Genomic DNA, 24,998 nt, shown 5'->3' with positions numbered 1-24,998 from the left:
CAGTTTCCACACAAAACAGGATACATGTTTCTTATGGGAGATGAAGATTAAATCAAGCAGATTGCTGAATATATTCTATAAAGAAAAGCAGCAGTCCTTACACAGCCACAGGCTCTCTGATTAATTTAACTTTCATTACGAAAGAAATTAAATTTGAGAAATAAACATGGAATTAGAGACACAATAAGCTAGAGGATTAAAAATTAAAATGTTATTACTCTTTGCCTTTCAGTGAAACTGTCCACAGGACTTGTTGGTAAAGCACTACTCAAACACTTTGGGCAGACAATGTGCAGAAAGCAGGAAACACTGAAAGGGAAGGCACAGAAAAAGCTCTCATCCAGTGGATTGTCTTATCTCAAGAACACTTCAGAAAAGAAGTGTGCATCATAAATACAGAAAGTAAATATTTTCCCCATATCTCACTTTAAACTGCATAAATGAATTTAAATCCCAAAGCAGGTAGTAACCATGGTCTTTTCTAGGAGTTTTTTAACATGAACCAGACGGTCAAAGAGAAGACACAAGAACCCAAAACTGAAAAGACTGCCAACAGCTGAGAGAGTCAAGATGTTGTTTTGCTTCAAGTATTTTCCTTTTCACCTTGATTAATAATAGTTTGTTGTTTGGTTGTTTTTTTTTAACCTCCCTAGGTGTATTTGCTCTCTTCTACATCAGCAACAAGTTCCGAACATATCCCTTCACTTTCAAAGACCAACTTATTATTTCCTACAGTGGCCTTCGAGGAGCCAGCAGCTTTTCTCTTGCATTCTTACTTCCAGTGAATCTCTTCCCTAGAAAAAATTTGTTCATTACCGCTACTCTTGTAGTTACATATTTCACTGTGTTCATCCAAGTAAGTGTATTTCTTAATGGATTGCTTTCATGTAATAGAGGTGACTGAAAGCTTCATAGTGAAGATTGCATTGAATTTCCACTTAAATCATATTTTATGGCCAGATTTAGAACTGGAACTATAATTACCCTTTCAGGGCTTTCTAGTTATTATTAAATAACTTTTTGAGAAAGTTGGCATTGAAAACCTGTGTCTTTTAAAGGAGTATTTTGTGTCCAAAATCTTTTATGTTCACTGCAGATGTGCTTCCTAATGCTTCCAAATAAAGAAGCATTTTTTAACTTTACACTTCAGCACAGAATCATTCTTTGTTAGCGGTGTACCACAAACTGAACAGAAAACAGTATGTCTGTTCTATGAAGGATTTTGAATTTTTTACTTTTATCTTCATTCATCTTGGTGAATGAATTTTTTACTTTTATCTTCATTCATCTTGGTGACCAAATGAGAACATTTAAAAATCCTTTGTAAAAGAATATTAGAGAAAAATGAAGTGAATAATTCAGATTTCTAAGAAAGCTGGCTACTTCAGATGTTTGGGCTGTTCCACTTGTCTTACACTGCTATATGTGGAAGAACTGGATCTTCTGGAAGTCTTGCATCTCATGTTCTGTATTTTCCTGTACCAAAATCTGAGCTAATCTAGGATGCCAATGGGGCACTATGCACTTGTGGTTAGAGTCCACCGGAACGTTTCTAAAAAAAAAAGGAAAAATTGTTTCTGTTTCCCCTTTTAAAATGCTATTCAGTAGCACTGCAGTAAAGAGTTGGAAAGAGCTGAAAATAATTTTGAAGTTAAAAAAACACACCCAAAGTATTTAATTCTGAACACACTGAAGTAAGAGGTTTCAAGATTGTAAGAACCTCACAAAGATTGTGTTTTCTTTCAAGTGAGTGCTGTTTTGAAGGTTGGCAAGGAGTTAAAACATGTCAATAAATACAATCTTGATTACAAAAACACTGGTGCATAATTTTTAAAAAGTTTTTAAGCTTTAAACCTCTTTTGTAGCTTTCCATACAATTAATCTGACTAATACACAGCTTTCTTAATTGATTAAAATGAAATCTTTTTGCTTTCCTTCTTTTTTTTTTCCCTAAAGGATAATTAACATTTCAACTCATTGTTCCAAATGCAGGGAGTCACAATTGGACCATTGGTCAGGCATCTAGATGTGAAAAAGACCAACAAAAAGGAGTCTATCAATGAAGAGATTCATGTGCGAGTAAGTCTTTTATATCAGTAACTGATATCCTAAAAAGAAGAGAAAGGGTATTCCAAAAGAGCTGGACAGATGGAGGCATTTGGTAGCACTGGCATTTGGTGAATTTGGAGACAGAATACTTTTATCAATATTTGGAGCAAAACCATAAGCATAATTTTCTAAACTATATTTCATTCATATTCATAGTAACTATCATATTATAATATTATACCACAGGTGTCATGGTGTAGCAGGACCCTTACTTCTTGACACCTGTGACCATGACAGAAACATGAAGGCCACATTTACAAAATGCACTCATCATCCTTCCAAGCTAGATTTGCCAAACACCTTCTTGCCATCTTTTGACCGTTTCTGGGTACACAGTTACCCCTTAAAAGTCTTTAATCAAGTTTTATTGAACTGAAATGAGTTGAACCATTGGTCTGCAAATTTGGTTTCAAGTTATTCTGAGTAATGCTGTTTTCCCCTCTCAAACGTTTACTTTAGCTCCCTAATTAACATTATAAAAAATTACAGAAAGCTGCTTAATCTGACTTAACAGTACGCAAAATATGTGTACATGGTTTCATTTTCACAATAGGGAATATATTTGAAATTAACAGAAACACTGTGCCTTAAAATTACACACATGCAGAGACATTAGAATTAGAGCATCTCAACTGGTTTGAATTTAAAGTACATTTAATTCTTATTATTTCAACCCTTACACTTAACCTTGAAATGAATTTATGTTTAAAAGCACCCCTTGTAACAATATGTATGTAATCATTCACTATATTTGTCTGTTTCTATAATGCTAGAAACACACAAAAGATGACTGAAAATCCTGGCAGTTATCTGTGATGAACTTGTGAGTCTCGTGACAATTTTCAAAAGCCTCAGAGGATTTGTCAGCCAAGGCAAAGTTAAGGTGTGTGGTACCTGGCCCTGTGCCCCTCTCAGGGAGATCACACATGCGGAAGGGAAACTGGATTGACAGAACCAAGAATTTAGGTTTTGGTCTCAGTAAACACACAGGACCAGGCAATTTGGATGCTCGGTATCATCTTCCTTTACTTGGGCCTATATGTTGCTGGGTGATGGTGAGATGACAGCAGACTGACAGACTTGCCTCCATCAAAATATTGCCCCTGCAGCCAAGCAAAGGAGCTCCCACAATGGTATCTTTGCCTTGATTTCTAGAGAAATATAGATGCTTTCAGAATTAACTCACACCCTCCAATAAAAAAATCTCAAATCCTGTCAACAATTACATATATGTGGTAACACTATTTTACTGTAATGGCCACTTAAATTTTTTCCATGTTTGTTTCTCTAGTTGATGGATCATTTGAAGGCTGGTATTGAAGACATATGTGGACACTGGAGTCATTATCAGCTGAGAGATAAGTAAGCATCTCTTATTGCAGCCTACTGTAATAAAACAACGTATCTATCATGTAAAGCACAATAGTTTAATAGAATAAGAAATCAATCTTGTGCCCCATTAAAGCTAAAATAGCATGAAAATATTGGGGACATGTGCAATATCTCTTTTTAAAAAGTGAACTCCTGAATGACCATTATTTCTTGGGAATGCAGTGCTCACATATTGCCTGCTAAATTATTTCTGCAGAAATAAGCAGAAAATAAGCCTTCTGAAAGAAAAGCATAGCATGGGAACTCATGCTGCACACATCAGCCTGTGCACATAGCTTTGGCATAAATCTTAGATACATGGCAATGCTCCTTTAGGTCTGGATTTAGAACAGGAGCTACATAAGATGACTTCACTGACTTTTGCTGTAAGCTTCTGCAGTAAATATAATCCTGTCTTAGTGAGTACCGATTCAATAATAGTTACCTGTCCTTACAAGCCTTCACATTCAGTAATACTTAAAATAAGAGTACTGAAGGGAACGGTTAAATTTAGATAGCCGGTAGCATAAGCAGATGCTCTCAAGCTAGTCTTAACTCAGAAACACAGGACCTGCCCTGTATTTTCTAGGAACAGGAGAAGAGATTTTGCAAAGCTTGGCACTGTCCAGAAGTGATAGGCCTGCCATCCTGAGCTGCTGTTCCCTTTACCAGGGAACTTAAGGGAGCACTGTGAACATGCTGGCCATCACTGTAGCACGTGAAGGGAAGTGTGGGAGACAATAATCTTCCTTTCCCACAGACATTTTATTACGATGTTGTGGGCTAAAAGTTATCCCTAGTTATCCTAGTTATGCCTAGACTTCTGTGCTGGATTCCTCTGTCTCACCTTTCAGCACTGGACCCCAGTAATCTGCAGAGGGGTCTGTTGAGACTCCTTTCATGACTGGGTCTCTCCCTATGGAAGTCAAGATTTAAGAGTGGGAAGAAGGTGGCTGGTTTGCATCTGGCTCTTGTCCCAGTGAGGAGTAAACGTGTAATATGCTAGGGCACATACCTGAACCCAGAAACTAAAATGTCCTTTTGTCTCTCTTAGTACAGATTGAACTTTAGGACATCTGCTGGGATCACACCACTGCCTGTGCAGTCAATAAGATAAACAAATCCCAGTTGGAACAGTAATTCCATTGGAATAGCTGCATTTACTCACATCTGTGAGAAAATGTTATCCCCTTATCTCACATCTACCCAACAGCTATGAAAAGAGCATTTTGTCTAAACTAGCCATAAAAACAGAATTTCAGTTCAGGGACAGATTCAAAAAACAAAGTGCATGTGAAGACATTTAATGGAAGAAGATTGTATTAAAAGGTAATTCCCTACATGTTTCTACTCAACTTTAAAGAGGGTTAGCATACGTATATCAGAATTAATTACTTAAGTGATGACACTCCAGGAGGCTTTCTGTGACATAATAAAACATAAAGAAGAACAGATATCCCAATGGAAATGTTTGTGTACCTATCTCTGCTATTATATATAAAAACTAGCCTTTGTTAAGAAAAAGTGTATAAACTCTTTAGGGTTTTTCCTAGCATTGTGGACCACATTACCTTGCTGTGGTAAACTGTAGCTTTGAAAGAAACATATAAGAAGATCCGCTGTTGTTCTATTAAACGCCTGCCTGAAAGCACATACCTGTTCCGAAGCCACACACAACATATTCACATTCAAATTTTGCCCCACATTAGTGATATTTTACAGTCTGCAGCATGCAAGCACATAGTATTTTGTGGGCCATTCAATCTCTCTGTTATTCAGAATACAAAGAACTGTATTTTCTCTGCTGTAATTGTCAGGATACAAAATTATCAGCAACATAATGGACCCAAACTACTGTAACTACTGGGCCATTTAAAGCCTCATTGGTGGCTGGCTGAATAGGCCAGGATTGCTGTAAGAGCAGCTGCTGCTGTTATGCCCTACCAGAATACAACATTTGTACAAAAGCGAGGAGACTGTCCATATTCTTTTCCAACAAATGTGGCGGTGTTACATGCAAACACGGACCCAGCCTCTTTTTGCTCTAATTGCAGCTTGTTTCTTTTCTTTTGTCTGGTGGGCTTTGCAATCTCTGTGGACCAGCAGAACATGCCAAATGTCCCTCTCAAGGTCTCCACTCACTAGGCCTTCAGGAGTCCACAGGTGCCTCCAATTTGAATTCAGTTTCTACCACTGAATTATGTATGTGTGCATTTGAATGAAGGTCAGCTTGTACCTCAAAAATAAAAACCCCACATTTCATTTTTTTACACTTTGATCTTAATATCTATCTCTTTCGCAGATTTAAGAAGATTGATAATAAGTATTTGAAGAAAATCTTAATTCGGGAACACCAGCCCAAATCCAGCATTGTGTCATTGTACAAAAAGATGGAGATAAAACTGGCCATTGAGATGGCTGAGAGTAGCATGAAACTTTCAGAAACACCTTCAGCTTCTTCACAGTGAGTACTGACTTCCTGACTCCTTTTTAGTGTAGGTGCAGGAAGGACGGGGACAAAAATGAGGAAATACCCAAGGGATTTTATGACTTAAATAGAAATATTGGGGGGGGGGGGGGGGGGGGACACACAAATATAGTTATGAAAAGAGAAGTTGCTGGTTTGGGCTGGCAATTTGGTGCTCATCATATTTGCACTTTGTCTTTTTATTTGCAGAGTGAAAATTAAAACCAGGGACACTTTTTCTGTTCTCTTTAATGATGGGCAGTTCTGAAGAGGAATCATTAGTCAGGGTCAGAAGGTGCTCTGGCTGCTTTACATCACAGCAGTGGTTCAAGGTGGCTGTACTTGTCACTGAGCTGGCCAGTGGGTTTTGCTCATCAGTGACAGGTGATGAGAGACCTGCAGGAGAGCTTGGAGCCAGGTCCCAACTGTATTATCCCTATCACAGATTTTTGTTAAAAGCAGATTGCCTTGTAACATTTGCAATTATTGCTACTTCAGTTTGCAGTCCTTCAAACTGTCTTGTCTTATTTTGGTACTTCCTTGCAAAATTTGTCCTATTAAATCCTGAGGACAGCCCTGCAGAGAAAGACTTGGGGTTACTAGTGGATTAAAAGCTGGACATGTACCCAGCAACATAAGCTCGCAGCCCATAAAGTCAACCATACATATCCTTAACTGCATCCAAAGAAGCATGATCAGTAGGTCAAGGTAGATGATTCTGCCCCTCTACTCTGCTCTGATGAGACCCCACCTAGATTACTGTGCTCAGCTCTGGGGCACCCAGTACACGAAAGACCTGTTGGAGAGCACCCACAAAAATGACCAGAGAAATGGAGCACGTGTCATGTGAGGAAAGGCTGAGAGTGTTGGGGTTGCTCAGCCTGGAGAAGAGAAGGCTCTGGGGAGACCTGACTGTGGCCTTCCAATACCTAAAGCAAGCTTATAAGAAAGGTGGGAACAGAGATTTAATAGGCCATGTAGCTATAGGACAAGAGGTAATAGTTTTAAACTCAAGGAGGGTAGATTTAGACTAGATACAAGGAAGAAATATTTTTTTGAGGGCGGTGAAACACTGGGGCAGGTTGCCTAGAGATTTGGTAGATGCACCATCCTTGGAAACATCCAAGGTCAAGCTGGATGGGGTTCTGAGCAACCTGATCTAGTTGAAGATGTCCCTGCAGATTAAAACTTGGCATCTAACAGACGTTCTTTGCTGAACAGTTGATATTAAAAAGACTGCTTGTCTGTCAGGCTCCTTTCTGTCTGCTGTATTCCCTTAACTGTTCTGAGCCAAGACAAAATGTGCAAGTTTGGTAGGCAATCTATGGCAATCAAACCATATTGCTCTTATTTTCTTGAGTGAAAGAGAAAATAAGACAAAACGCTTCAGTATAGTTCAGAAATTCTCTCCTGAGCTGAAAATTTAGACTGAAAAATATTCTATGATAAACAGCTGATAATAATGGACTAATTTTTGCCATCTCTACTCTGGCTGTAATTGAATTTTACTGTGCATCAACAGTTTTTAGGAAACACAGGTTTTCCTACTGAGACAGCCTTTTAAAAATGAAGTGCCGACTTCAAAAAAACAAGTGCATCCTGTGGCACAGAAACATGATTCTTGGAGGCTGTGAGAGTGTTCTAGGAGAATATATGTTTTCCCAGCTCTGTTCATTGATAGGTTTGAGCCCTGGAAGAGACAAGGTAATGAGCTAGCTGTTGAATCTTTGGTCTGAGCAAATGCAGTAGTTCTTTTCATTCTCCTGACCCATTCAGTGAACCTGCTTAAGACTAAAAGGTTTCTAAATTCATTTGTAAATTGCTTGATAGTTATCAATGAAACAGCTTGTACCTAAAGTCTGACTTCAGTAAGTATACAAAAATCCGGCTGTAGGCAAGTGGAGATTTGAAATCAAATTCCAATGTATAGCTTGGAAAACAATATTTGCAGTGCCAGAGTAGTGCTCTCTGGGGCTCTCTCTCACAGAGTAGTACTCCCTCGCTAGCACTTATGATCAGTTCTACAACCTTGAGGCACATGAGGGGAAATGCTCTATAACAATCAAAGTGGATCTCCATCTCTGTGAATTACTCTCAGAAATTGCATTCATGCTGGTGTAATTCCTGCAGGTGGAGAAGGTGTCCAATATGCAGTGTTTCCAGTGGCGAAATTTGCCCATGGACTGTGCAACAAAGAATTCACATTTGAATGAAAATAGAGCATTTTGTTACAGTGTTTTGTAGAATATAAGCCTTAGAAATAAAGACGGAAATTGCAAAAGCAGTGTTGAGTAGATATTATCAAAACTGTTTGTATGGCTGTTTCTTGGAGGAAATATGCCCATTACACAGAGAGACGGCTTGATGCTTAGCTTACTTACTGTTGGCTTCATATTGCTGCAATACTGACTTTGACAAGAGTAAATCTTAGAATGCATCAATACAGTGCAGGTCAAAATCAAGTGTCATGTCATTTGTGGTGATGCAGTTCTGCAAGGACTGTGCCCTAGGAACGTTACTTCCTTCACAGGCTGGAGACTTCACAAAGTTCAAGATTTTAGATATAACACAAACTAAATAATCTTACAAGGTTTATGGAAGGCATTTTATTTCCTCCATGAGTCAGTTGTCTACAGATGTAAAGAAGAGATACTGCCATGGTACTCATTACAGAGAGACAGTTTTCATGGCATACAATAATTTCTTTATTTTCTTCACAAATACATCTCCTGTACTGTGTTTTGTTGTAACATGCTGGAAGTTTCACTAAGAACAAAGAAATTGTGTCAATAAGGATCGCTTGGTGGGTTTGGATTTTTTTTTTTTAAGTTCTTTTTAAATGCATTGTATATTGCAAAATGCAAAAGCAATCTGTTCCTTGCACCTGTGCATTGTAGGTTAATATTAAATTCCATTAGAATAGTGCATGTTTTCAATTTATGCTTCAGAACAATACAGACTACCTTCCTACTGTTTGTTCTCTTGCTATCCCAGCTCAGCTGAAATTCAGGGAATTTTATTTATTCTATTTAAGTCACTTTAAGAACAAAATTATGAGCCTTTAAATGACTGAAGTGGCCACTTCTGTGCTGGCATATGGAGGGTCAGGTATGTAACTGGAAAAGTAAAGAGATGATCTGATGTCTTCCTAGCGGAGTTCTGCTTTCCCCTACTTACTTAGCTGCTTTCCCCCATTTATTCCCAACTGTAAGGTATATGGACCCTGTGGAGATTTTCATTGAAATGTGGATCAGAGAGAAAATTAATCTGTATGATGTCAAAGCTGCTTGCATCAACTATGTCAGTTCAATTTGCATTACACAAATGAGCAAAGCCTGCATTTTATAGACAACTACTCACTGACAGGCTAGATTGTCATTAGTCCCCAGGGGCTGGGTCTGTGTTTGCTTTCGCAGGTGTACCTCACATCTCTCTGTTGTGAGAGACTGGTTTCCGTGCTGTGGAAAGTAGCATACATGGTCTGTCCCACAGGCTGCAACACACCAGACCCAGTATGGAATAAAGATGCATTACACCTAAGCCTGGAAACTTGGTGGTATCCTTGGATCCTCTCAGTGTTATTCCTGAGAGCTGAAAGCAAGTGAAAACCCACCCACCCACCCAACCAACCCACCAGCTGGCCTGGAATTGGGTGGGTGTGCTCGGCTTTCTTCACTGCTGGTAAATACCTAACTTTGTTGTGCTATTGAGAATTGATAAATACTAATGAAACATTTGTTGGGAAGGATTCATTAGGGCCAGGATAAGATTTCTGGTCAAATCCAGAAAGTGAGTCCTATTCACCCACTTTGGCTTGTCAATAGCACAAAAACAGTGGTAATCTTGTTAAACTAGTGGAAATTTCAAATCCCAACCTTTTTCCTATGTTTACAGCATAAACTCATTTTAGCTTGAATCCATCTTCCTTTGTTTTAACTTTTGTTAAAAGTTTTTGATTTATTGTAGAGAGAGTAAAAAGTAAACGCACACAAAGCTTTGATGATACTGTACATTGATCATAATCCATCCTTTAATTGCACAGTTTACAGGTGACACTCTAAGGACATCACTTAGCTGAGAACAAAGATTTGAAATTTCATTAAAAAAAAAAAAGAAGTCAAGAAAGCAAATGGAGAAAGGAAAAAAAAATAAAAACAAAACCCAGAAACAAGAGGAACACTGATTAATTCTGAATGATCACTATCTAATTCCCTTTGCCTTCTTGGGAATTGAGCTGTATGCTACTCTCACACATATCAACCTATTTAGCAAAACCAGTTAACATTTCACAGTAGCCCTCCTCCATTGTTTTGCTAGTGAAAGAGCTGGGCAGCTACAAGTGACTTGAGCTTCTTGTCACAGTTTGTTAAAAATACAAAGATGACTATCTTTTTGGTAGTTCTTTCGTTAATAAATGGAGAGTCAGGCTCAGTAGCAAGGAAACCCTACATGTTCTCCTCACCACAGGCTGTCTTGTGCTCTTTCATCAGCATGGATTTTAGTTCTAAAGGATCCACTGCACTTTCTCAAAGGAGTTAAAACCAGTAGGTCTGCAGGGCCCAGACTGCTAGACTGTGCTGAAGAATGTATTCAGACAGAGGAGGAAACTTGCAGTGCCTTCCTGAATGCACTGCTGGTTGTTGCCCAATCTAATCCTTAAATACAAACTTCCTCACAAAGCTTTGAGTTAAAAAAAAAAAAAAAAGAGTTTCTACTACCAGCTGTATGAGGGTTTAGGGCCCATTCTGGCTACCCAGTATATTGAGAAAACCCAGGAAAGAGTAAAATATGACATTTTTTATTAATCTTTGAATGATTTTGTGGTGTCACTGGTCACAAAGAGGCTGAAGAGTCTTGTGTTCTGGTACTAAAAACAGATCATGAATCATTTCATGGGAATAGTATTTAATCAACTCATTAATGTAATATTTAAACTTCTCTTTTATTTGCAGGAATGGTAGAAATCGGCGTGTGCGTAGGCTCTCCCACACAGAGATGAAGTCCTTGAGAGAAGTCTTGGCACATAATCTATACCAAGTGCGACAAAGGGTGTGTAAACGACCTGCTATCGCTCACTGTTTGCAGACTGAAAGCTCTTGTTTGCCCTCCCCATATCACAGCCGTGGTGGGTGGTAGCACTAGGACCAGCCCTGGGGTCAACGCTGGTGGGAGATGTGAACCCAGTGCCCTGAGGTGCTCCGACCCTAGAGATGCTCAGGGAAGGGAAGGAAGGGAAGAAGCCCTGGCTTGAGGCACATTCCTGGATGTAGAAAGAGAAAGCGAGTTTTCTCCATCAGCTTTTCACCCTGGCAACAACATGGAAAGCTAGGAAAATCCGTGACTGGGCTGTAGAGGTCAGGCTTTCCTCACTACACAGCTACCCGCGACTCGGGAACCACCATCTCCAGGCTGCCAAATGCTCTGTCCCCACGGCATGCACGGCCCGTGCAGTGGATGGCTAGGCTGGACCAATGCTGGGCAACCAGCTACTGACGCTGATCAGCCAGCTACCTGGTACCCGGGGATGAGTGCAGGCTCTTGTGGGGGGTGGCCAGCAGCAGTGAAGATCCACCCTGTGGAGGTGGATGGACCAGCAGTGGTAAATACTGCATAGCTCAAAGACAGCTGAGAGGCTGGTAAATCCTCCATCTGCATGGGACCAACAGCTTAACAGGAGAAGAAAGAGGAAAAATAAATAAATATTCCACCTCCTCTGGAGCTTTACTTTACACATTTGGGTTCCCCCCCCATAAAATGAGGGTGATAATAACTGATAATATCTGGCTCACCAGACCAATTTTACAAGGAGCTTTGCAGGTGTGACAGAGATCAGATTCTGCTTTTTAAGAAGGCTTAATTTTTCTCCTTAAGACAGATAAATATTTCCCTCATTTCACCTGATGTATGCAATAAATTAAAAAGCTTGTCCTAAAACATACTCTGTTTTAGGGTGATATTAAGGTGTAGTTTGTCCAGGTATGGAAAGGAAACTCAGTCTGTGTATCTTATTCTGGAGATGTACTCTTCTTAACTTAGTCTTTTGCTCCTGGGCACATCTGCAGCTTGCTGCTGGCCCAGTAATATTAGTACTAAGGCTCAAAGGCTAGTTAATCAGCTATTTCTCTCGGGACCTGTCTCAGATCTGTAGCTCCCAACTGTGTGACAAGGAAAAGGATGACAAAGGGAGAACAAGCCCGGAGATGTTAATAACCTTGTGTGGGCAGGTATATGTTTCTAGTGCACTTCAAACAGTCAAGAGTCTATGAGAGATGGCATCAAAATGCAGTCCTTGAAGTCTAAGACATACAGCTGTTCTTGTGTTTCCTCCTATCTTGATCTCCAGCAGTGAATTTAGTACGAGGCTGCATTTTTTCATGTGATGCCAAAGAGATCTACGATGAGTCTATGGCCCCATGATCAACCAGACTGCACAAGGTTTTTAACATTGGAAGAACAAAGAAAATCAGCTAGGTGCATTTTCTGTTTCAGGCACCAGCGTACAATCGACACAACCTGCCTACCAGCGCAAACGAGAAACAAGCCCAAGAAATCCTCATCCGTCGGCAGTACAGCCTGAGGCAGAGTTGCAGGAAAGGAAACAGCTTACCTTGGGGTAGACCGGTACCTGTTACATATACTACTGTTTATGTGAAAAATGCCTCTGCTTCTCTGTAAATAAGGAAACAGACACCCATTCTATATGCTTTTTTTTGTAATAATTAAAATGGATACTTTCCCCAGTGTCCTTAGCATGTTGACAGCAACATATTAATGTACTACCTCTATACATTGGTTAGAGATCAGCTACTATGGCTGTCAGTAGTAAAATAATGTAATTTGTATTGTTTTGGTATGTGCAAAACAATATAATCACAAAAAGCCAGATGCAAAGCCCTTGACACCTTGCACTGACTGTTGGCTCTTGATCAGTAAGATTTGTCTGATCAAAGGTAGTCATTGAATAGCATAGATATTTAAAGCTGAGTTGATCACAGTGGGGGAAGATACATAAGTTGTTGCTGGGTATATTAATTTTATTTAAAGTTGTCACATGAAATAGGAAAGGTGAATCTTAGAAGAACATATTTCTCTCTGCTGACTGTAAAAAAAACCCATAGGGCCATTACATTAGACACTGACATTTTTCACTGGCATTGACGTTGAGTTCAACTGTCCAAGCCAAGCATTGTTCTTATTCATTCCCCTCTAAATTGGGCTTTAAAAGTGCAGAGGCACAAAAGAAAAAGCATATAGCCATCCTTCTTTACCTTCTCACCAAAGAGGTGCAAAAGGCAGACACAGTCACAGGAACTGAACACATTTCTGTCTCATATGCAGGTTAACACCACAGAAGTACGCTACCTCTCCTTGCCTCAGGGCCCCAGACAGCACACAAGACAAAAAGCCAGGCATGTTACTTTTACAGGTAATGGCAATGCTTTACTCTGTATCCTACTCCAGCAGTGAAAGAAACTTGGCCAGTGGCTCAGTGGATTTAGCAGTACCAAATAAGGACTCCCAGGGAAGTCCCTGGCCTCTTTAAATGAGCTACACCCTTTTCTCCTTTCTTTTTGATCTGTGTTGTTTACATGGTCGTTACTGCAGCAGTTTCTATCTCATCCCAGCACCGCCCAGGTTTCTCTTCCCTGTAGCAGGCTCCTGGATCCCCTGTTCTCCCCTTACATCACACGCAGGGGCTAGTTCATTGTTGTTGGTATAGATTATGTGGTTGTCTTACCCTGTCCATGGGGCTGATACCCCCCGCCCCGCGATGGATTCAAGTAAGGGGACAGAAGTTAGGGATGGATCAACACTGAATTGTCTAAGGAAACACAGCGAAACAATGTCACAGAAAATACAGAATTTAAGACACTTGAATGTTCATCATTGTCTCCATCTGTAATCTCCCTGACTCCTTTCTGAATTTACTTGTGTGAACCTGAAAGGCATTTGTGTTCCTTAGAAATATTCCTTTTCATTTCTAGCAAAATTAGCTTTAGAGATTGAAAGCATATGTTTAATTGTTGTCTTTATATCAAAAACTTGGACAACAAAGTTTGTTTCCTGCAGGTGCAAAACTGTTTCTTCTTCCCTGTTTTACTATGAAAGAGATTAAAACAGGAGATCTGTGAAGGCAACCATCTTCCTGGGGCTGGGCAGTCACACATGGTGGCAGCAGAACCGAAACACAAGAGGATCTGTTCAGAGGGGAAAATAAAATTACTCATGGGGATTTTTTTCTTTTTTCCTTTTTTCATACAGCTGATTGATTGTTTTCAGTTCTGTTTGTCAGGACGCCATGATGGGCGATATGTGCATTTCTAAAAGATTCAAATTGTTCTACAGAGCAGCCTCAGACCTAAAAGCATTTCAGACATTTTCAAGAGACCAAGTCCTTCTATACCAGACAGGCATATTATTTCAGTGGGGAAAGAGCTAAATCCTGAAACAGTGTATGAAAGTACTTTTTTATTAATAGCTAGGCCTGAATTTGAGACCTACCTTATGATCTATCCAAATAGATCATATCCAAAGAGGCTTCTTGGTTCAGCTTCTGACCCCATCCAAAGTCGGTTGTGTAGCATTCACCTTACTTTAAATTGTCTTCAGCAGGAGGAAGCCACCCTAAACTCCTTTCATAAACTGTGTTAGGATGAAATAAACTGCGCTTAGAAACTGAGAAAATAAATGTAAGGAATGTAGGTGTCCTGGGTTCAGCAGTAGCAGTCATGTTTCTCCTTCGTGGTAGCTGGTGCAGTGCTGTGTTTTGACTTCCAGCCTGGGAACAGTGCTGGTAATACCGATGTTTTCAGTTGTTGCTAAGTGATGTTTACCCTGACCAAGGACTTTGTGAGGCTCATGCTCTGCCAGGGAGGAGGGGAAGCCGTGAGGAAGCAGAGATGGGGCGCCTGACCCAGGCTAGCCGGGGAGGTATTCCATACCACAGCACGTCATGCCCGGGGTGGGAGTTACCCGGAAGGACACGGGCTTCTGGGTGGGACTCGTCTCTTGGCCGGTGGTATCGTATTCTCTTCCCTTGTTGTTTTCTCTTATCATTGTTGTCGTTGGTAGTAGCGGTGGTGATTTGTGTTGTACATTGGTTGTTGGACTGTTCTTGTCTCAACCCCTGGGAGCTGCACTCTTTCGATCTGGGGAGAGCCCCGGGGGGGGGGGGGGGGGGATGGTGGATTGCTCTCAGCCCAGCACCACTCACTCAGAGTGAGTGAACAAGCTGTCTGGCTAGGGTTTAAACCATGACAGCAGGAAATTAGAATGACAACCTCATATATGCACATATGCATTTACAGAGACAAATGCCACCTCTTCTCTCTATGCCTGGAAGCCTTCCTGGAGCAAGCATCCTCTAGTGAGCTTGGTTTAGCTCTTATTTATAGCTTGTGCAGAAAGTTTAGTAACTAAAACATGAGAAATAACCACAAATAGATCCTTAAACCACGTATCAGCTCCTTCTGCTACTCATACAAATAAATTATTTCTTTGACAATGTACATCGTTCTTGGCAGCAGTAATGCTCACAAAGGGCTAAGTATGAAGGGCTAAAGCCCTTCAAATCTGAGACAACTTATCCTATTTCACTGCTTATGGTATGCCCACACGGCCTACGAGAAGCAGGTTCTGCTGTTAAACCAGTCTGTTCCCCTGTTTTGTAGAGGTATGTGCTGGTGCATGCATTCTTACTTTGCGATGACTGTGAAGTAAACTTTAGTTTAAAACAATGTAATAGTTATTAAACTGCAATAACTTGACAACTTTTGAGTATGTGACTAAGGCCATACATGTGTGCTTTAACTGCAGCAGTGTATAGTTTAATTTTACTATTAATAGACCTTTGTGTTTATTTCCCAATGCCTCCTAACTTGTTACAAGCTGTTTCTTAAATTAACTACAAGTGGCTTTAAGAAGAGTGAAAATATTCTATGAACTCAACAGAATGAGCAAGCCAGTTATTGGCCTACGGCAGGCAAATTTTTATTGTGTATTTGTGGCAAAGCAAGCTGGTAGGAGCAGGTCTGACACACCCAATGTAATCAAAGCACCCTAGAGTCTTACTCCTGGTTTCAGGTGAAACTGTTTTCCTACCAGGTGTTAATCACAGATAACTGGTAAACCTGATTTTTGATGCCACTGTAGTTGTCTCTATCACTTTTCTTCTCTTTTCCTGTGGGTTTCAAAATGCTTTTCAACCACAGTACCAGGTACACTTGTGAAACCTGTAGAAAATTGAAAGCTACATAAAAGAGAACTCTTGCCCTGTGAAGGCATTGAGCAGCTCTGTCAGGCATTAAAAGATAGCTGAATGTGCTTACTTGTTGGGGTTTCAGGGTAGAGGCAAGATCAATAAAATCTTTTGAACATCAGCTTTGGGATAAAAATTAAATGTAGGGTTATTCTTAGCTCTCTATATAATAATTATTTAAAATACTGCAGTTCCAGGGTTTAAAACCATAATGCTGTATTGTATTGTATATCCTTTAACTGTCCTTGCCAATACCGTGGTGTTTCTCTATTCTCCTCTTCAAAATATGAATTATTTGCCTATTTTCCTTCAGATCACCACAGAAGTGGCTCTGATGCTGCATTCCCATTAATGTTCAGACCCCAGCCCCAACTACGGCCAGTTGCAGCAAAGTATCACCAGGAAGAGCTGATTCCAATGGCACACTTGGATAGACGAGCGCGCTCATCCAATCCATCAGGTCGAAGAGGAAATTCAATCAGGCAGCATCGTTTCACCAGAGCAGAAAATCTAGCTCTAATGCCAAAGTCTCAATTCACTGTGGGAGAAGTAAAGGGATATGAGTCAGAAGAGGAGACAGTAAAAATGGCACCAGCCAAGCCATTAGACATATGAGGAGCACAGAAGAGCAATGTTTGCATCTCTAGGGTCCTCTGTGCACTGCTCCAGAGAAAATAACAAAGCTCTTATATGAACCAAATCCCAATTTTCCTTTTGGGACTACTGCACTTGTTCTCATATCACTTTCAAATGCTGTATCAAGGTACTTAGTGGCTCAGAGAAGGCTCAAATTCTTACATGTTTCTGTCAAGCTTTCTTTCCAACGAAACACTGCAGGAAAGAGGAACATGACTTTTGTAGGGGTTTGGACACGGATTTAAATGACGATAGTTGGGCACATGCAATGCTGTGGGTGGAAGCTAATATTGCCTTTCTCTGTTCTGCACTATGGCCTGCATCCAGAAGAAAGAAACACTGAAGGACATACTTGGCACAAGAGTGCCAAGATTGGTAACTTCAACTTGCTTAGAGCTTTTGACCTCAGAGTAGCTGAGATTTTCCAGGAAAAAGTTAAAAAACAGAAATGCATTTTTAGGCACCTAAATGTCATGGAACATGTCTAAAGAAGTACTTGAGTAAAAAGGAGTTTTAGTGGACATTTTCAGCACCACCAGAGGGAAAAAATAAAACCCTTTTTCCCCCTTTTTCTCATGTTTGCAGCTTTTGTGTGTAGCAGGCCATAAAGAATGCACTGGAATTGTACAAAGCTTTATGAAACTTAAGTTCTGTTTGCATTTCCTTACTGTGCCAGAGAAATGATACAACTTCCTTTTATGAAAGCAATTATTACAAGAGGGTAAGGTCTGGCTTTTGTACCAACACTGAATAAGCAATGAAATACAGTTCTGTACCTGAAAATCAACAAATAAACCCAGCTTCACCAAAAGAGGAAGTACCTCTTGCCAGATTTCAATCCTATAGCAAGTTATGTTAACATTTTATAAATCTGTATGAAAACATTAAGAAAAAGAGTTATCCTAAAAATCAGGTTTTAAATTGCAATGTGAGTCACCCACTTGCTGCATGAAATTTAATGAGGCCAAATTAGTGATGTGGTCCTTAGGGCATAGAGCTGATGCAGGTGCATGGAGTGAGGTGATGAAGGTGTGGGACCTGCTGCTGCACTACAGAATCACAAGGGGGTAGGATCTCCAAAACTGGCTGCTGGGTGATGTGGACTGGAGGCAGTCCCTGGAGACAGCAGTGAAAGGCAAGTGGAAATCTGAGTGGAAGGTGAAGAAGGGATAGTATCTCACCTTCAAAGGGAGCTCAGGAGAGAGATTAAACACAGGAATTACTGTCAGCTGCAAATTCAGCATTTCCTCTTTAAGAAGATTTAATAAGCAGGTTGTGTGGGGGAGCTGGACAGATACAAACGTGAAATGAGGAAGGTTAATTGGATATCTGGAGTGGCATGGAAAGGGACTAGACATACATGATGGAAAAGAAGACTGTGCAATTTGGTCAGGGTGTATTTGGCAGGCATGTTTAAAATTGACTCCTAAATTCTTTATTAAATACTATAAAAGTCATGGAGCATTCATATAAACACCCATTGTAAGGAAGGAGCAAAGCATTCAATTCCTAATGATCATTTATACTAGAACTAGAGAAAAAGAATTAAGTCTTGCTAAAATACAAATAAATATACAAGTACAAAAAATACAAGTACCGGTGCATAGTTGGAATAAAATCTACCTCTTGGTTTGTTCCTAATCTTTCCTTGATGAAATCAGTGAGCCAGGTCTTCAGAGAGTATAAAGCCATAGAGCATCTAGAAGTTAATAGAGCTCTCACAGCTTTTGTAGTGTGGTCCACAAACTTGTAAAGTCTATTTTTAGTTTTCTTTCCTAGCAATTAGAAAATAGGAGTGGAAGAAAATTTCCTTCTATGCAATTAGTTGCTGCTAATGGTTTTGCTGGTCATCAGCCAAGAAGAAATGCTGCAGATGCGTGTATAAAATATGTTCCAAAATATAAAGTTGCACTGTTTGTTTGTTTTCATGGGTATTTCATACTTGTAGACAAAAGAGTTCTTAGAGAAGCACATTGCTTATATTTTAGATAGCAATAGCTACAGTAATGGTTCACTACAAATAACTTACTCATGCCTAGAAGGTGAAGAATTATTATTTGAAATCCAGAGAGAAAATAGGAACTTGGGTAATTAAGTCTGTTTCCTTGGGATGGGGGGATAGGGCAGGACAGGTAAGTTTCAGGAAGGAATAATAATGAATAGCCTGTACCTTTAACAGCAGAGAAAATGGGAGATACACTTGACAAGAACTTGCTAACCAATGAGAAAAATAAGACAATAATAAGAACAGTCATAATGAGAAAATATTTTAACAGTAAAAGCAACAATGGTCAATCAGTATTTGCAGAGTTATCAGGGTCAACAGTATATTGTGAGCAACCAACAATACCTTCGTATTTATTGCATGGTGTGATTAACTGTTAGATCCTGTTGTTCTTGCTGCAGCTGTTACTCTTCAACTAATATTCCAGACAAGTTGGAACTTGTAGTTAAAGGAGAATCTCTTTCTCAGAGATCTTATCGTGAAGGATGCAGCAGTGAGAGGAGTGCCAGCAATCCGGACACAATAGCAGCTACTGTAGGGAGTGCCCAAAATGTGACCTCCAGAAATACTAGTTAACAGATTGCACTGAAAGACAGCATTGCCATGGTTCCTCCTCCAAGGGGAATGGTGCCCACTGGGAACGTCTGCAACTGCATAGTCAGGGAAACAACACGGTGGCTGCATAGTAAAGCAGGACAGGGAGGGATGCTATGAAGGACCTAAAAGCAGTTCATGAGTTGCACTATGGGAGGATATCAGTGAAGGAGTGCAGAAGCAGGAGGGATAATTTGCCTCAGAACATGACTCAAAACTCGAGTCAGTGGAGCAGTCATGTGTGTATTAAAGCCAGAGAGGAGAAGCTGTAACAGGTGGAAAAGATCAAATGCCTCGGCAAGAGCTCTAGATGAACTGATTTACTGATGTGTGTGTGGGCAAGAAAATAGGCCAACTTAAAAGACCAAAGTAAGTTCAGATGTGTTCAGAGCAATTAAGAAAGGTTGTATGAGATTCAGAAAAGTAGGCTAGAGTTTCAGGCTGGAGAAGCTGGTAGAGAAGTAACGACCATGTTCAGTGTAAGAAGGGTGGTTTAATCCATATTTAAAAGACAGGTAGTCAGAGAAAGAGGACCAGTGATATCTATAGGGGAAATAATCAGATTGCCAGAAAAACATGACTTTTAAGAAAGAGAAGATGGAAATAATTATGAAATAATTCTTATTTTTTTGCAAGTATGTTGGTTTTGTGGACTGACACTTTCAAGGTTTTTCCTGAAGCCATTAGACCCTGCAAACTCATGTTTTATTGTCATGTATAAATGAAAACTGCTATTTAAAAGCCTGTGGGAGACTCTGGAAAATATAACAAATATTTCCAACCTTCCTTTCCTTATAGAAACTTTTTCTAAATTTCTACCTACGTGTATGGATAAACCACAAACGTTAAAAGTGGAAAACCAGATTACCTTATCTTTATATTTTGTTTGCTTTTTAGGTAGGACAGTTACGTTTCTTGTTTTGCCAAACTCACGGTACTTAAGAACCTTAAAATTAGAGGTGTAAGGTAACATGAGTAACATTCTGATTCAGTTAAGAGGACTGGAAATCTATTGAGCTAAGATGCTTAATTTATTTCCTTTTGCGAATCTGCCTCAAAGTTAATCACAGTGAAACTCCTTTTTCTTTCCTGCTTTGGTTTTGTAAGTATGAAATTTCAAAAGTTAATATCAGTTCTTGTTTATTTCTAGTCCACCCTTCCTCTTGGGAAAAAACAGGTTTCGACTGTGTTTCAAGCTCTGATTTTCAGATTTCTTTCTTTGGCAGGGCAGACTGCAGCCACACCAATACTAAACGGCTGGTCAGGAGACTCTCAAACAGAACATTATCTCTGACTTTTTTTTACTGTCCTTGCAAGGAGCAAGCTAAGAAGAAAGAAGTATCTGACAAGAATAGCTGTAGTGAGCTGGGGCACAAGTATTAGTCATTTCCAATGCTTTTATACATTTTATACATTTTATACACAGACAGCTGCTCAGTTCTTTTTTCTATTTTATTCTGCTAAATTCAAAATTATCATGAAACCAGCTTGAAGTTAAACTGTTTGTTTGGGTTTTTGCTGGCATGTATGTTAGGTATTAATTTAGACTCATTATTTGGTACAGGGCCTAACACCATTTACTTCTTGTATCTACTGTATTAGCAGCAGTGATAAGGGGTAAAAACAGTGAGTAATGCCCAAATGTCAAAATAAAAGAGCTCTTTTTTTTAAGATAACTTGGAATAAAACAGAAAGTCCTCTAGCTAGCTTTATACATGCCTTTAGTTAAGGGTAAATTCCCATTACAGAAGCTTGGTGAGAAAACAATAGATAAATGGAAGCCAGCTGTGGAAATAGCTTCAATATTACATGAAGGTAAATGACCACTGTTGTGGTCAAAAGTTTAATGTCCAAGTGGATACCAGTGATGAGAGGTGTCCCTCAGGGGTTGGTGTTTGGGTCAGCAGTGTTTAACATTGTTTAAAATCTTTGTCAGTGACATGGACAGTGGGATTGAGTGCACCCTCAGCAAGTTTGCCTATGACACCAAGCTGTGTGGTTCAGTTGATACGCTGGAGGGAAGGAATGCCATCCAGAGGGACCTTGATACACTTGTGAGGTGGGCCAATGGGAATCCCATGAAGCTCAACAAGAACAAGTGCAAGGTTTTGCAGAGGGGTCAGAGCAATCCCAAGCACCAGTACAGGCTAGGCAGAGAAAGGATTGAGAGCAGACCCGAGGAGAAGGACTTGGGGGTGTTGGTTGACGAGAAGCTCAACATGACTCAGCAATGTGCACTTGCACACTGAAAGCCAACCATATCCTGGGCTGCATCAACAGGAGTATGGCCAGCAGGTCAAAGGAGGTGATCCTGCCTCTCTACTCTGCACTTATGACACTGTACCTGCAGTACTGTGTTCAGCTCGGTCCTCAACATAAGAAGGAGGTAGATCTGTTGGAGCAGGTCCAGAGGAGGGCCACAGAGATGATCAGAGTGCTGAAGCACTTCTCCTATGGGGACAGGCTGAGAGAGTTGGGCTTGTTCAGCCTGGAGAAGAGAAGGCTTAGAGGGAGACCTTAGAGCAGCCTTCCAATACCTAAAAGGAGGCCTACAGGAAATCTGGAGATGGACTTTTTACAACAGCATGTAGGGATAGGACAAGGGGTAATGGGTTTAAACTGACAGAGGGTAGATTTAGGTTAGACATTAGGAAGAAGTTCTTTACTGTGAGGATGGTGAGGCACTGGCACAGATTGTCCAGAGAAGCTGGGGCTGCCGCATCCCTGGCAGTGTTCAAGGCCAGGTTGTACAGGACTTTGAGCAACTTGATTTAGTGAAAAGTGTCCTTGCTGTGGCAGGGGGTAGGAACTAGATGACCCTAAAGGTTGCTTCCAACCCAAACCATTCTATGAATATATGAATATTAGTAATACTTGCAGTGGTGCACAGTGTCTTCCAGGTGCTGTATGAACACAAGTAACAGACAGTTCAGAGTCAGGGCATCCTGTGCGTTATGCCACTGCTAAATCCCCACATGAAAGGTGGGGAAACTTGCACAGAGCAAATGAGCTGTGTGTAAACATTACACAGGAACAGTGCCAGGAACTGAACATGAGACCCTGCTCCCTTGACCCCAAGTCTACTTTTACTTCTCTTAGGCTTTCTGGTGGCTGAAACCTACAGAAAGGAACAAAAGAACAGACTGAAACCGTTCATTCAGCTCACACCACACAGAAAGGAACAATCCAGACAGACATTAGATTCTTTCTGTACTGCGTCAAGCCAGGCATAATGACCTGCTCTTTACAAACACTCCTAAAAGACATCATAAAATTTTGCTGCATTTATGTGTAAAATATATGTAAGGTAAAAAAGATGCAATTCTTCACTCATTTTTCCCCAACACATTCACTGTTGTTCCTTTCAAAAACCAATATAATGTTCTGCATGTTTTGTATAGTTACATAAACTTGGTAACATTGAAAGGGTTTGTAAGAAGTGAATATACCATAACAAATACACCTTTTTCTTGGAGGCTAGAATGAAAAAACTTGTGTAAGTTGCTGCTCCTACTGCATTTTGGTCCAACGAGGAAGGGAGGATGTAGGTGTTTAGCACAGGTGTTAGACCTAAGATAAATTCCTTGAAACTCAGGGCTAAGTCATGTGCAGATGCCTCAAGACATCTGAGTTGCCAGATTTGGCAGAGAAGCCAAAGGAGCACACTGCTCCCTGGGTAAGTAGCCAGAGGCCAGGGAGGCCCCATGGGCACCTTCATGGCAGCTGGACTGCACCCCTGGGGCTGGCATTGGTGGGGACCTACAAAAGGCAGCCAATGGCACTTAGGGCATAAACCAGTTGAACATATGTGAACGGCTGTCTTGCAGGGATCTGATGAACAGTTCAGCCTCCACTGACTCCAGTGGGAGCTCAGCCATCTACCCCACATGCAGACACCTTCATGGTGAGCATCTAAATGCAGCTTACTGAGTCTGAAGTGGAATTCCACAGTCCTGACCCTTCAAGAAATTTTGGCATGTATGAATGAAAAACATCTTTCCAAAGATAGGCGTTATAACTTCTTTAGCTTTGAGATTAATCTTTTCCTTCTCAAGAAATTAAGCCATTTGTGCATGTACACATAAAAAGGTAATATATGTACTTTTTTAACAATGTCTAACTGTGTACAACTCCTATACTCTATTTCTGAAGACTTTCTGCCTGTAAGCATATTTGGCTCAATCTTCTGTAATGGGTTTAGCAATAGAAATTTGCAAGGCTTACATTACTGGTGGCTCAAATGGACCCTTTGTCTTGAATTCCTCCTGATGACAAATATCCAAAAATCTTCCCCCATTATTTTCATAAGTATGCAAACATGGATTCAAATGAAAGAGATGAGTGCTGACAAATTTGCTAATCAAGTCTTAGCAATTTGAAGGAGCTCTTTCAGGAGCTTTTTTCTTATTTTATCTAATGCAAAAATGCCTGGTACTGGTTTACCAAGAGCTGCAGAGCTGATAAAAAAGCTGGTGCCAAGACCAGATTTACAGGTCTTGTCCTCAGATTATGAAAAGAAAGATAGATGTAGCGACAAAGCTCAAAATATCACTATAAACAAGTTTGTATAAATTAGGTTAAGTTCCAAAGCTCAAAAGAGCTATCAGTATTATTATTGTTGTTGTTTTTTTTGTTGTTGCTGTTCGTTTGTTTGGTTGGTTTTTCCCAGCCTCCTACTATGTGCAGATTTTCCTGTACCAGTCTCTAATGGTTAAATTAAAACTGTGCTCGATGAGAGCATTAGTGCTGCCTTATCTGATGGAAAAGTCATACTTTCGGCGAAGAGGAAAAGAGCTGCAGTGACCTCTGTTGATGGAATTAAGTAGCGTATTTAAAAAGCCAGAAAGGAAAGGTGTCACATTAAAATCTTCTGCTAGGAGGATTTGAGTGCTAGGATCAAAAGAAAACCATGCTAAGAGGCAGCGGCTTTCAGGTTGCATTTGAAAAAGACTATTTCCCAACTCCCACTGCAGACAGGATCCTTATCAGGATAGTTGCCTTTTGAGAATTATTTTTCACTGTGGAATTAAAAACCATTGGCATGAAGACAGAGGACATAACATACTAGGGAAGATGTGGGTTTTTTGTAGTGCCATACTGCATTCCAGGAGTTTATATCAACAAAAGAAAACATCGTGCTTGTATGCATTACCTGATCTCAACTAGGGACCTGTTCCCGATACCACCCTGACACACAGTGTTGAAGTTTTGAGGCAAAGGAGCTTTCCAGTTGACAGGCTGCCTGTGGCAGAGAGAAGTATCTAGGAACTGTCATGCCTTTATGACCAAGAATTTGGAACATGTCTTTGTGGGCTAGTACTGATCCAGGAAAATAATTAAACACATAAATACCCACAAGGATCTAGATCTTAATGCTTAACTTCAAGGTTGGGAATAGTCTCAGTAAAGCCAAGCGTTTAAGGACTGATCCTGTATGATTAAAGTTATTGAAATCAATAAGAAAACTTCCATTAAGAGCTAAGTAGCTTGTGGAAATGAGGGTATTTATGTCCTTACTTTTTTTCAGACTTGTGCCTTTGCTAAGGACTACCCAGTAT

At 40.2% G+C, this 24,998-nt stretch overlaps 1 protein-coding gene across 4 annotated transcripts in view; it reads left to right on the top strand.

Annotated features, from left to right (window-relative positions):
• Positions 1-17,377, top strand: part of SLC9A4 (solute carrier family 9 member A4) — a 33,308-nt gene extending 15,931 nt beyond the window's left edge. The window contains exons 5-12 of one of the 4 annotated variants that reach the window (XR_008973914.1): positions 654-856; positions 1,993-2,079; positions 3,401-3,471; positions 5,783-5,944; positions 10,900-11,000; positions 12,437-12,568; positions 13,286-13,373; positions 16,519-16,571. Coding sequence is in view for 2 of the 4 variants with exons in the window: in XM_057422331.1 (XP_057278314.1) it covers positions 654-856; positions 1,993-2,079; positions 3,401-3,471; positions 5,783-5,944; positions 10,900-10,996; positions 12,437-12,568; positions 13,286-13,373; positions 16,519-16,820 (1,142 nt within the window). In the remaining 2 variants the exon portion in view is untranslated. Of the gene's footprint in view, positions 1-653; positions 857-1,992; positions 2,080-3,400; positions 3,472-5,782; positions 5,945-10,899; positions 11,001-12,436; positions 12,569-13,285; positions 13,374-16,518 lie in introns of all 4 variants that reach the window. The other 3 variants (XR_008973915.1, XM_057422331.1, XM_057422332.1) reach the window with 3 other exon arrangements.
• Positions 17,378-24,998: the final 7,621 nt, after the last annotated feature.

The sequence above is a fragment of the Pezoporus wallicus genome, unplaced genomic scaffold (genome assembly GCF_028554395.1).
Source record: "Pezoporus wallicus isolate ANWC-B61680 ecotype Strahan unplaced genomic scaffold, APGP_CSIRO_Pwel_v1 contig_5785, whole genome shotgun sequence".
In the NCBI taxonomy this organism is placed as follows: Eukaryota; Metazoa; Chordata; class Aves; order Psittaciformes; family Psittacidae; genus Pezoporus; species Pezoporus wallicus.
This window is presented reverse-complemented; position numbering and strand designations above follow the sequence as displayed.